Source organism: Neodiprion virginianus, chromosome 4 (genome assembly GCF_021901495.1).
Source record: "Neodiprion virginianus isolate iyNeoVirg1 chromosome 4, iyNeoVirg1.1, whole genome shotgun sequence".
Classification (NCBI taxonomy): domain Eukaryota; kingdom Metazoa; phylum Arthropoda; class Insecta; order Hymenoptera; family Diprionidae; genus Neodiprion; species Neodiprion virginianus.
The window spans coordinates 36,311,715-36,324,455 of record NC_060880.1 but is presented as its reverse complement, the minus strand read 5'-3'; the positions used below and the strand labels follow the sequence as shown (position 1 = coordinate 36,324,455).

The 12,741-nt window shown below is 38.7% G+C and overlaps 1 protein-coding gene across 1 annotated transcript in view; it reads left to right on the top strand.

The window, feature by feature from the left end:
- The first annotated feature begins 4,906 nt into the window (after positions 1 to 4,906).
- The window catches only part of LOC124302603 (period circadian protein-like), a 30,999-nt gene continuing 23,164 nt past the window's right edge, over positions 4,907 to 12,741 (top strand). Inside the window, exons 1-3 of the mRNA XM_046758925.1 lie at positions 4,907 to 5,161; positions 8,320 to 8,400; positions 11,566 to 11,759. Coding sequence (XP_046614881.1) covers positions 5,070 to 5,161; positions 8,320 to 8,400; positions 11,566 to 11,759 — 367 coding nt within the window. The 5' untranslated portion in view covers positions 4,907 to 5,069. The remainder of the gene's footprint in view (positions 5,162 to 8,319; positions 8,401 to 11,565; positions 11,760 to 12,741) is intronic.

Below are 12,741 nucleotides of genomic sequence, written 5' to 3'. Positions count from 1 at the left end.
CGGATTTATATACATATGTATATATATTGTTACAAAAGGCGAAATCACCCGTTTTGTCCCCTTTTCAATGATCTAGTAGTCATCATAGATAAAAGACGTTTATAAACCTCTTATGTCTTTCAAAAGAATAAGGTTGCTGCGTCAACCAATATTGTTGTAAAAACAGTCTATCTCGAGACTTTAAAAGGAGAGCTTCGTCACAAAACAAATCCTTTTCCTCTCTTAATTTTCCGCTTTGTAACACTGGCGTCAGAAGTGGGATTCTTCTGAATCTCGACAGAGTTTTGAGTGGATTTTGAGTGATAAGAAGTATATACAAAAAAATGCAACGATCTCCTCTGACGAGAGCATCACGCGCGGAGCGACGAGCTGCCGGACGCGTTTCGTCCCATGAACCGGCGTTTCCTCCCGTTGCTCCTCGTTTGGAAGCTGAGGTTCAGCCCCAGCCCCAACTAGCTCTGTTGGCAGAGCTCATCCAAGGAAATCAAGATTCACTGATGCGACAGATACAACAGCAATAACAACATCAACAACAGCAACAACATCAGCAACAACAACACCAACAACAGCAACAATTGCAGCGACAAGAACAGCAGAATCTTCTGCACGAACTCCTCTCGCAACAACGTCAAAAACAAGAAATCGTGTCCCAGGTGCTGATCGGGATCCTGCAAGGTGTGCAGAAGCTTCAGGAGCGGCCGCAGGAATTCCCAGTACGCCCAGTTCCGTCCCCAGGTAGAAGAACTTCTCTTCCTTCAGTCCCGGTCCCAGCAAGGAGGACCTCCATTCATTCAATTCCGGATCAATCAAGGTCTGACGTCATTTATGGGGGAGGCGAAATTCCCCCTGTTGCTAAAAATTTTCCACCTGCTCATGTCTTGCGACAAGCTCAGGTTAGCTCTTTTCCGCAATGCTACGATTTTCCGTCACATGATATTTCAGAAGTAGTTGAGCCTCCTGTCGCGTCGTCTCATCCTAGCGTGGATATTCAGTCAGAGTTCTTGGCCTTTTTAAAATCGCGCGGTACTGTCAATGTTCTCTCTCCGCAGACTCAGAGCTCATTCGGACTCAATCAGGTCTCTGTACCTGCCGCGAGTATTGTAGAGTTGCCCTCGAAACAATCGAATTTGAAGCCCGGTTCGTATGACGGTTCGTCTGCTTGGAGTCTATACGAACGTCAGTTCAACATGATAAGTAAGGTTAATGGTTGGAGTCCATCCCAGAAAGCAGCTAATTTGACAGCCTCTTTGTCCGTTCTTAGCCTGGGTTCTCCGGATATTCAGACAAGATCGTTCCTTTTCTTTCTATTGAATGAGTTACAAATCCAATCAATCGCGTATTTTCCCCCCAAATTTGCTTAGCGAATTGGGAATCATCCGCTTCCTCTCACTTTTGTCCTCCCAACTCTAGGGTGTGCTGTGTCCGGAGGGAACCCGGGGCGGTTCACCTGTCCTTGTCTTGATCCCCGCAAGAACTTTGAACACCAGAAAATCTCTTCCTCTGGGATCCCTTCTGTCTCCTGCCCTTCCGAAGCATCCTGACGCGATCTGTTCTCGACTTCCTTCTTCGAGGTGTTCCAATGTTCCAATGTGTCTTCGGCCAAGGAATCTCATGAAGAACTCACCAACTCACCCTTTACACTCACCTTTGTGAAAACACTGAACATAATGATGTTTGGGGTTTTGAATTTAACGCTCAACTATCTGCTCAAGGTTTTCTGTGGTTTACCTTGAGACTGTGGGCAAATGCCAGATAGTAAAAAGGGAGTCTTCAAATTTTTAGAGCCACAGCTCCAACTCACCTTCGAGCACTGACTGCTAGATCACTTTTACAATTGTTTTTTCTTTTCCGAGTCGGGACGACTTTTTTCCTCGGGGGGAGTAATGTTACAAAGGGTGAAATCACCCGTTTTGTTTCCATTTTAATGATCTAGTAGTCATCATAGATAAAAGACGTTTATAAACCTCTTATGTCTTTCAAAAGAATAAGGTTGCTGCGTCAACCAACATTATTGTAAGAACAGTCTATCTCGAGACTTTAAAAGGATAGCTTCGTCACAAAATAAATCCTTTTTCTCTCTTAATTTTCCGCTTTGTAACAATATTGTAACGTATATTGGAAAACCCCTGAACTGAGTATACATCCGAAAATATATATATTAGGGTGGGCCAAAAAAATCGACTATTTTTTTTTCACTTTGTACTCCGAAAACTTGGATGGTAGAGACCTCAAAAACATTCTCTCCAAGTATGAGCTCTTAATTTTAATAGGCAGGTTCTCCGCCTCGCAGTTTTCTATTTTTTTCCTATGGTGAGGAAAAAAAACACATATCTCGGTATCTGCTATTTATAAAAAAAAATGTATATTATATTTTCGTAAGAAATTGAATTCTCTACAAAAAAGGTCTCTTAGAATTTTTTTGTATACCTCACTGTTCAGAAGTTATTGAAGGTTGAACTTTGATCATTTTAAGGTAGATGTCTTTTTTTTTTTATGAATCTTATAACTCTTCAACAAAAAGTCATTATGATACGCGCAACTCATATTTTCATAGAAAATTGAATTCTCTACAAAAAAGGTCTCTTACAATTTTTTTGTATACCTCACTGTTCAGAAGATATTCACCGTCAAACTTCTAGTGTGTATTGAACGTTAGAATATATATACGTGTATGTATATAAATCCGAAAATATTTTTTATAGGTTAAAGGTTAAAGATATTTGCGATGGTTGGCGCAATTCAACCGACACCGTTCTGATTCCGACTAAGACTGAGGAGTATCCTCAACTGTCGACGAATAATTGAAATATAGAAAACCGCACAAACCATTGTTTGCCGCAACGGAAGCTTCATACTTTTCCGTTTGACGTAGAGACAAGTGACGAGTTTAGTTAGCTTCATGTAGAAAATTTACAAAATCTATTGAAGAATATTTGTTGAAGGAATTTCTCATCTCACGTAGAGCAGCTATGCTTACTGTAGACGGAACTCCCAGCCCTAAGTACTTGTGCCAATCAACACGTTCGTGACGCGAAGAAAATTGATCTGGCGATTCGGGTTTTTGGCGATGAGCTACCATGAACCTGATATTAACATATTCCATTATTCCGTATCAAAGCTTTGCTTTCTTCGCTTTGGTTCAAAATGTTTTCATATCATGTCCGGGAACAACTATTTTCGTCTAATTTCCAAGTCCTCAAGTACTGGTCTTGGTCAAGGATTTGCCACGAATTGCATGAGTCGGAAACAATATCGTCATTTCCAGCAGGAAACTTGACTTATTGTTACCAAGTACAAACCGCAGCCCACGAAATTGTCGCTGTAGATTTTATCTAGCTTAAAATGAACGTTTTTTCATATAATCTTTCGGCGGATGTGATAATTAACTCGACATTTTTCCAATAAAGCGTTGGCCGTTGGAGGAAATCGAAAATTTTTGCGCTAACATTTTTCTTCTAACACGTCTCACCGGTTTTCCGAATCGAAGTATCGACTACGTGCAGAAAGATAATATTCATAGATGAAAGTGTTAATCTTCAAAATCAAACCGGAATGAATCCCATTGGGAATCATTTTTTCTCTGTACAATTTTTCCTCGAGTTTATTGATCGTTATTATTCAAAACGGTAAACATTTCCGTCTTCTAATCGATATAATCCGACGATGTCGATACTAAGCATAAAACCCAAGACATTTTCTAAATATTCTCAGAAGAAAGCGTTGGAAAATGCTGGTTATTGACAGCTGTGATGTGACACTGTCTGTGGATTTATTTTTAGACAGCAGTTGCCACGCAATAACAATTGATTGCGTAAAGAGCGGACATTGGAAACAAAACAATTTTCAAATATGCTCAGTTAACGATTCGGTTGCGAATAACGACGATCAGTTTCCGAAAAGGTGCCGGCACACAACGTGTGCACGTTAGAGTGGTTGACAAAAAAATTTTTTTTAAATATCAGTGCGGATTCCTTATAAAACTGTTGTTTACGATGGAAGAAAATCCTCCGCTAATTTCAGCTCGATTGAATAAGATTTAGTTTCTACATCGAAATAAGACGTAAAAAAATGCCCAACTTAACTCACCGTCGATTTATCGCGTGAAAATATAAGCGATGATGAAAAATATCAAGAGATCTTTTTTGCAGGCAACAATATTTAGTACAAAAAACGATCTACAGACAGAGTGAAGAGCTCAAAAAATCAAAAGTAATCGTATTAAATTCAGAGAAAATAAAATTTTACATCATTTTTTGTTTTCACCAAACGTCAGGTAAATCTTATCCGATGGAGCTGAAATTTGCAGGGGATTTTATTTTTATCAAGAACAAAAGTTTTATAAAAATTCGGAACTTGAAAAAAAAAAAAAATTACCGTCGAGCCACTCTAGTGTACATGCATACAACAGGGGATGAAAGCCCGGCAAACCGCATTACCGTTTAGAAAAACTGTGACTGAGTTGAGCAGGGCAGAAATTAAATTCCTCCTCCGAAGAGCGAAGAATAAGTCGTGTGGCGTATCCGGATGGTGCGATGAATCCGAAAGTGACTTTCCCACGGCTAAGAATAGGTTTCGCAGGAAGACCCTTACAGACGACACCCCCGCTTTTGGAACTTTCTGTGAGTGGGAGGCTGTTGTAATTCGCACGGGGTTGGCGGCGGTTATTTTAATCTCGTTTCCCGAGGCACGTTCATCGGAAGGGGGTGGTGTTGGGGTGGGAATGTTGTGGCTGTTACGAATCCAAACACGGCGAACCGCTATCGGCGACCGGGAGGGGGATCAGAGACTCGTGTGTCTCGCCACGTGCCCAGCGTTTCTTGCGGAAATTGTTATTGCCGTATCGGTTGCCAGACATCGTGGACTTGTCGGGGCTCGTAGTACTGGATCGTCAACCGTCCGGTGCACAGTTTACCCGTAGAGCCGGCTCTTGGTGATCCCTCAATTTTACTCGAAGAGTGTGAACGACGATCACTTCCTTAACGTGGCCACGATATTTATATTTCAACACAGTCGCACAGTACTTGGCGGGGAATTTCAAGTTCATTTACGAATATTGACAATTATTCACCATGGAGGTAACGTCCGTCGATAATACCAATAATACCAAAGTGATCGATTCCGTCTACTCCAAGAGCTGCAGCAACAGTCAGTCGCAAAACAGGTTGGTCCCATCGGCGTAATGTTCCTTATACTCGTAGTTACGAAGTTTAATGTGAATTAAAACAGACACAGATTTTTTTTTCACCATTCGTGATTTAAACCGTCACCGTTTATACCTATCTTCGTGATCCTTTCTCTTTGTAATTTTGGATAGAAAAAAATAATACAATCCAATTTTATAGGAATGTAAAAAAACATGTGGCATTTTTTTTTGTTGTTTTTTTAATACATGAATGAAAATAAAGCGCGACGATGACTGTTTATTTTCGGCAATTTCGAATCGGCAATTTAAGTCTGTTTTACTTAATTCTGCGCATAGACCACTTTGGTTGGAAGGAAGGTTGAAAAAAGGTAAGTTGGGGTAATACGTACGTGAATTTTGAGCTTCAGATCTTAGTGTAAGTCATTTATAGAGTTTTTAATTTTTTTTTTTTTTACATTCAGAAAAAATGGCAGAAGTAAAATCGCTGCTTTTACTCATGGTTGCATAACGTGACCAAACTTTGTACGGTATAAGCTCTTACATCTTAAGGTGTTCGAATGTCCATTTCTACCTTCAAATAGAAGGGTGTAAGATACGGAAGATGTCAGAATAAAAACGTCTTGTCTGTAATTGCCAACTTAAGCAAAGAAGAGGGCAAATTCTAGTTGTGTAACATCTTGACTACATTTGGGGCATGCCAGCGGAACTCGATGTACGCTAAACCTCGTCTGTTCAGACTCTTGATCAGTTCTAAATTTATTTTGGAAGTCCATCAGCCAATTAGAAGACTCTGAATTTTTCCCAGATTTTTTAAAACGAACGATTTGGAGTTGTGAATTTTTTTTTCTAATAAACTGTTTCAAAAAATACAATTTTTCAAGATGTAGTGCAAAAACGCGATGTGGGTCAATAAAATTTCAATCAAATAAGATGGTCAGTTTGTTGAGACGTTGGAGAAAAAAAAAAAAAAGGTCAAATAACCTAGAACCTCCTCAAAGGTGATGTTTTCCCCCTTAAATGGAAAATCGATTTTTCGATAACTACCACATGATTGATTTGGACCAATTTTTGCATGAAAAAAATATTGGGCCCAATCAATCATGATGCGTTGACGAAAAATCATTTTTTTTCTTTTACCTTGGGTGGGAAAAATCACCTTTGCGGAATTTTTAGACTTTTCTACCATTTTTTTTTTTTTATAACGAAATTTCGCACCGAACCGAGCATTTTATTTGAACAAAATTTTATCGTCAGACCTCATGTTTTTGCCCCACGTCCCCTTGAAGAATGTCATTTTTTAAGAGAAGTTATTTGAAGAAAAAAAATCGGAACTCGAAACTGTACGAATTGAAAAATCTGCACAAAAATTCAAAGTCTTCTTATGGGCTAATGGAATTTCGAAAGAGATTGAAAATTGAAATTGATGTCGACCCTAGGTCGAGTACACGCGAGTGATGCTATTTATACCTCGTTATTATTTATGTAGGCATTCTTTAATTAAATTAACACGGGCCGACAAAGCATTTTATATATAAATATAACATATGACGTAGTAACCAGATTCACGTGCAATGATATAAAGATGATCTTGACTGTATAACCGTTGCTATTTTCTGTCTTCATTCAATGAACTATTAATGGATAACTTCAGTAAATTTGCCATGACTTACGAAACATCCTATTTTGAACTTTATACGATTTATATTTATATTTCCTCCTTACGAATATACCGCAGTGGTTCCAAATATATTCTCAGCACGCTACGTATAAATATATCGATAAACACGTGGTACGAACAAAGCCATCGTTTCACGAGTCACGTGAGTTTTAAATACCTAGTCATAAATAAACGACCTGAGCCGAATTTGACCATCAATGGTTATGTCTGGTTAACACATTTCCCGACTCCGATATTGTCGGAAGGTGTATTAATATCGCTATCGTAACAGGTGTATAATCATTGCTAAGGCGGATCCATAAGCTTCTAATTTCGACGTCTGACCACTCGTTGCCGCTACTACTTATTTTCATTTCGTCGCTCGTCGCGCGTTCAATATTTTTCTACTTAGTAGAAAATATTAGACCCTGCGGGCACTTCATTAAAGACACCGATAAATTGTTCGAAATTTAAGTCACGGCCAGACGAGATGTAAAATATTAATTATCTGACGATTTCCCGGTTCGTTTATAGTTACGCTTACCTCGATCCGCGATACTTACGCCATATTGCTGATTGGCTCCCACGATGGTGAAAGGACATGGATATTATTGCCTGCAGTTTGCACGTGTTCAACATGTGAGGAAGAAGAATTTTTTCACTCAACTTTCCGAGCACGAGGCAGGCCTCGTGGCGTTAGAATTTATTTTTTGAAAGAGACTTGTGTCGACGGAAAGTAAATTTTTATTATCATGTTTGTCAATCGGGAGTTATTTTTGTGTTTGCAGTTCAACTCGTATAAGCGTTTTTCCCGCAACGTGACGTTTTTCGCGGTGTATGAAAACATCCTTTTCCTCTCGTGATGGACCTATGTGATATATGCCTTATACGGCTGAGCCGTACGTAAATAATGGGATACCGAATCCTTTATCTGCCCTTTTATCTAAATTGTAAAATGGAAAACGAAGCAACAATTATTCTGTCCTATTTAATTGAAAAGTCATTTTAAAGAGTGTACGAAAAAAAAAATACTTACACTTTTAGTTTATGCCAAATTTTTTGATTTATTCTTCGTACCTCAAGTATAAAGGTGCATCGGAAATGGTTACCTTTTATGGAAAGTGACGATGAGAGAAACATCGAAAAGTTTGAAGTGTTGGTGGCAAGTAGGAGCCGCTTAGCCTTGAAGTCATAAGATTGCCCAGAGTCACGTGTAGGTGCCACGCATATAACGCCATTCCAGATATACGATTTACAGAAAGAAAATTTCTAGGGCTCCATTCTAATTTACCAGCTTTCGTAAGCTGAATTTAGTAAAATTTCACGCCAAGTAAATAATTATTAGAATTATAGGTTAGCGACGACTGACAAATACAGATACAAAAGTGAAAATTTCTATGCTATACCAATCGTCCAATTCAATTTTGGACGTCTGATTAATTTTTTAATAAAATTATTATACTGAAAATGATACCGGTTCGAGGTGTATAATCTTTGTTCTATTTTATCTTTCTAACAGTGGCAGTTCCAAGTCGAGGCATAGCAACAACTCGGAAAGCAGCGGCTACTGCGGTGGAAATCCTTCGACCCTTGGTTCTTGGTGAGTAAATAAAATAAAAAAAAAAAAAAAAAGATTTCGAGTTCCGTTACTTTCGCGTTACGTTAGAGACATGAAGATAATTATTATGATGTAAGTCTACGAAATTTAATGTTGCATGGATTTGATTTTTTATCCCACCCTGCACTTGTCGTAGAAATATATTTCTTCACACAACCACATTGAAAACGCGTGATCGGACACTGTTTTATATATTCGGATTTTATACACTTAATTAATTCTACGAATTAGATTTCATCGTATTTGATAATTCGTTATTTGGATGCTTTTATCGATCGGCCATTCTAGCGTTTCATCCCCACTCCTTGATTATACCGATTATACGTATATCCATATGCACGCTGTGCATTAATGGACGCATTTTTCTACCTCTATTACTCAGCGCACGTGTAGCTTCATGTGCGGCTAGACTTGAAGATTGTACAAGTGGGAGAAATGGCTGTAGTAAACCTTTTTTTTTTTTTATTCACCTATAGTCAATTCGCACTGTTGCACAATTTTCCTTCGACGAACCAACGGCTTCAACTTCTTTGATCAGTCGTACAATGCGAGTGAATTTAAGGTAATTTAGATTCAAGTTCTCCTCGAGTGCACGAGTCAGCCAAAATTTTAAACTTCGCTATATCTGCGATGTACAGCACTTATTCTCCGTTCGTTCGTAAGCTAAAATCTCATGTCCAGGCTATTCGTACCCGTTGTGCAATTATTAATAACGACATCCGTGCAAGACTGAAAGTATTGCGTTAAAGGCCTTTTCGACGCCTCTAATTATACAGAGTTACGTGTATTCCAATGTATTAGGGTGTTTCAGAAAAAAATAATTTTCGATTTTTCACTGTGGCTCCTCCTAAAATGTTTGCTTGGGTCAAAAAAGAGATTTTGTATAAAAAAAAATTTTGTTCACGATACTTTGTTAATTTAAAATAATGCATAGAAGTGAAAAATCAACTGAGCCCGATATTCCACGCAACGTAGAACGCTAATCTTTTGACAGAACCTTGCTTTCAACCTGTGAAAAATTTTTAGGGGATGCCATGGTGGAAAATCGCAAATTATTTCTTTTTAAAACATCCTACGATGCATGTGTTCGTACGTGTAAATATCTATAAGAAGCAAAGAAAAGATGAGAAAGAAGGCGCACAACCCGATCATCCCTCGTGAATTTATATTCCCATTTCCTCTATTCGTTGATCTCAGTTTCCTGCAATGATAATTGTTTCGGTCCTACAAAAAGCGACAGTTTTTTCAATTGACTTTTGCCAGCTTCACCATAATGATTAACATATTGAAAAAATTTCGGACATCGCGATCTTTGCTTTCCATGAAGCACCTGTAAAGGTTACTTAATCAAGCTAGTGAAAAAAAGATGTGAAAATGAGACACATTCACCTTAGTAGGCTTACAAACAGACCTTACAGAATTTTTTGTTCGCATTTTCTAAAAATCAGACTCATGTATTATGTAATGTATAGATGTATATATCCTCTACTAAATTTATCGCAAATGGGAAGTCAGACATTTATTTGTATTTCACATCATGCCGTTTAAATTCAGAGTTTCTATTTTCTACTCGTTTTCAAAGAACCTCGGTTAACAACTCTATGTATCTCGACTGAAACTTGTTATGAAACACAAGGAATGAAAACTTTGAAAATACGTCTGGAAATTTTTGCAAGCATGGGAGCCTACAGCGTATAAAAATGTAATTCTGGACTGGACGTGGACATTGTTTGTTATACAACGCGTGCTCGTAACAACGTCCCGTGAACGCTGTAAAAGAAAAAAACTGCGGAGAAAGAGTGAGAAGGAAATCATAAAAAATGAAAGAAAGGTATTGAGAAGACGGTTGAAAATATACATCTATGTTTAGCTATCATTTTTTTTCTTACCGTTGCAAGATTTTTCATCGAAAAGAAAACCAAGAAAGTGTGCCGCGACAGAATTCACTAATTTTATAATCAATACCGTCTTATGTCGAATACAGTAGAGTTATTTTAAGTTCTGTAAGAGTGAGACGTATAATTATAAGGCAAATAATGTAACAAATAAAATACAATATACGATAAGGTATAAATAAGAAAATAAGTATATAGCGCCAACTTTGTTGGCTTCCGCGTTGAAAAGGTGGGACTGGCAATGAAGTCAATCCCGGAAGCTCGAACGTAGGTTGAGCAGCCAACAGCATGAAAACAGAGAAAGTAACGTTACGGCTGCACTTATTTCGCGGTAAAAGTGCAGACTATGTCTGAGACCGCGTGCGGAGAAAGCGCCGAGAATATTTCGTTGCATAACACAAAGATCGAATATTCTTCTCAAAACTCCTGGCGAGAAATGTTTCTAATGTGAGATGTTTTTATCCTGCAGCAAGCAGGAAAGTAAAATCTGTTTTTTATTCCGCAGGTATTATAATTTGACACTCCGTCTCGCATTTTTTCATCCGGTGGGCTACTTGGATTTTATTTAGTTGGTTATTTTTGTAATAAAAATTTTTTTACGTAACATGGAGTATTTGCAGCTGTTGGCAAATATAGCGAAATGGGTTCTCGGCATAAAGCTGAACGCACGGAGTAATTCGATATCAATAATTCCCAGCTAGAAATATTGAAGTGTGTGTGAGTGTCTCTTTAAATCTCACGTAATTTCAACGTGACTTGGTTGTATAATTGCGTGGTAGGCAAGCTGCGTTGTATACATAAGGTTTCGGAAACAGTTGATTATCGAAATTTAGACGACGATAATTAGGTACTATGTAAGGGATGAAAAAACGTTGATTACAACAAAGTTTTTTCAATTTTCTGTTGATCCCAACAGGTTTATCAGCTACTCATCGACAACGCGGGCAGAACTGCCTGGTATAATTGAGGTAATCACATTTCGAAAAGCAGAGAACCAAACAGATTTAGATGTAAGAGAAGGAGATGGGAGTAAGATGATAATAAAAAGAAACGATAATCCCAAAGTACCGCGGTTGAATTGAGCCTGCGTTTCGTGCTGGACAAGAAAAATCGATCCGAGTTGAACATTAGCATGTATTTTGGGATTATCTGTTAATATTTGGCGCAAGTACGACTTTGAACCGTCAGAGAAGAGGGTGTCAGAAACGAATTAAACTCATTTATAAACCATACTTCTCTCTTACCTCTTCAGCAATGTGGCTGTACTCCAGCCCATCAGCAAGCGAGAGGACAAGGAGCACAAGCAGAAAAAATCGAAGCCGGCGATCGTTGCTCCAGCGGAGTCCGAATTTCCGGAAGGAGGTAAAGAGTCACCTCTGCAGGATGGAGCTACTCCGGTTTCCACCTTCGTTAGTGTTTCCCCGCAGACGGAATCGCAAGAAACAGGTTGGTTCAGACTAACAATAGCTCAACGACAAGTTTATTCTCCATTGCACAAGGTAATAAAACCTAAACTATATCGGGGACCTTGCATGCGTAATGCTTTTACCTTGCCACTAATATCAAAAGAAGCAAAAGGCAAACGGGTGTATGTATTTTTTTTTATCGTATCTAGGCTTGAGACATGAAAATATGGTCAGAAACGTTGAAATTGACGTTAAGACGTTGAAAAAATGTTCTACTACAATAATTGCATAAAGGCGTAACCGTCAAAAATTTTTATTTTCTTTCTATTGTTCTGATAATTGATGATTCGGATAATCGACGTTCAAAAAATCAACATCTTCACTGCATAATTTTGTTAGATTCAATTTTTTATGCGTTTCGCACGAAAAAAAAAAAAAAATTGGTGGTTATGCCGTACTGTTTTTATATTCGAGAATTTTTTTTACAACGTTAGTAGCATAGCTATGAGAGTTCTACACGCAGATTCCTGTTACCGACACTTACCGACATTCACCCCAGACTCAAAACCTTTTCCGCGATGACGTCACAGTCTGCCGTACCGACCTGAGGTTAAAAACGTGCAACCTTACCGACAGTTGTATCGGTCGACGGTAAAAATCGCACTGCCTTACCGACAATTCTTATCGGTAGAAGGTCAAAATCGTGCTGTTTTACCGACCGAAGGTCAGAGTCTGTGTGTAGTGCTCGCCTGCCAACGGTAGGGGGCGCAGCAGGGGGGAGAACTTTTTTTACCGTCCCACATTCTTTTCCCACGATAGGACTGCTAATGTGTAACGTTAACCACTTCAAATTCCTTTCCCACGGTAGGACTGCTGATGTGTAACATCAACCACCCCCACATTCTTTTCCCACGTTATCAACGACGTGACATTCCAAAATTAATAGTTCCGAGAATTGTTTTTCACTTACTCGGATGCCGGTTTGATATCAACCACGTGACATTTGTTTGGCTTGTAACTGT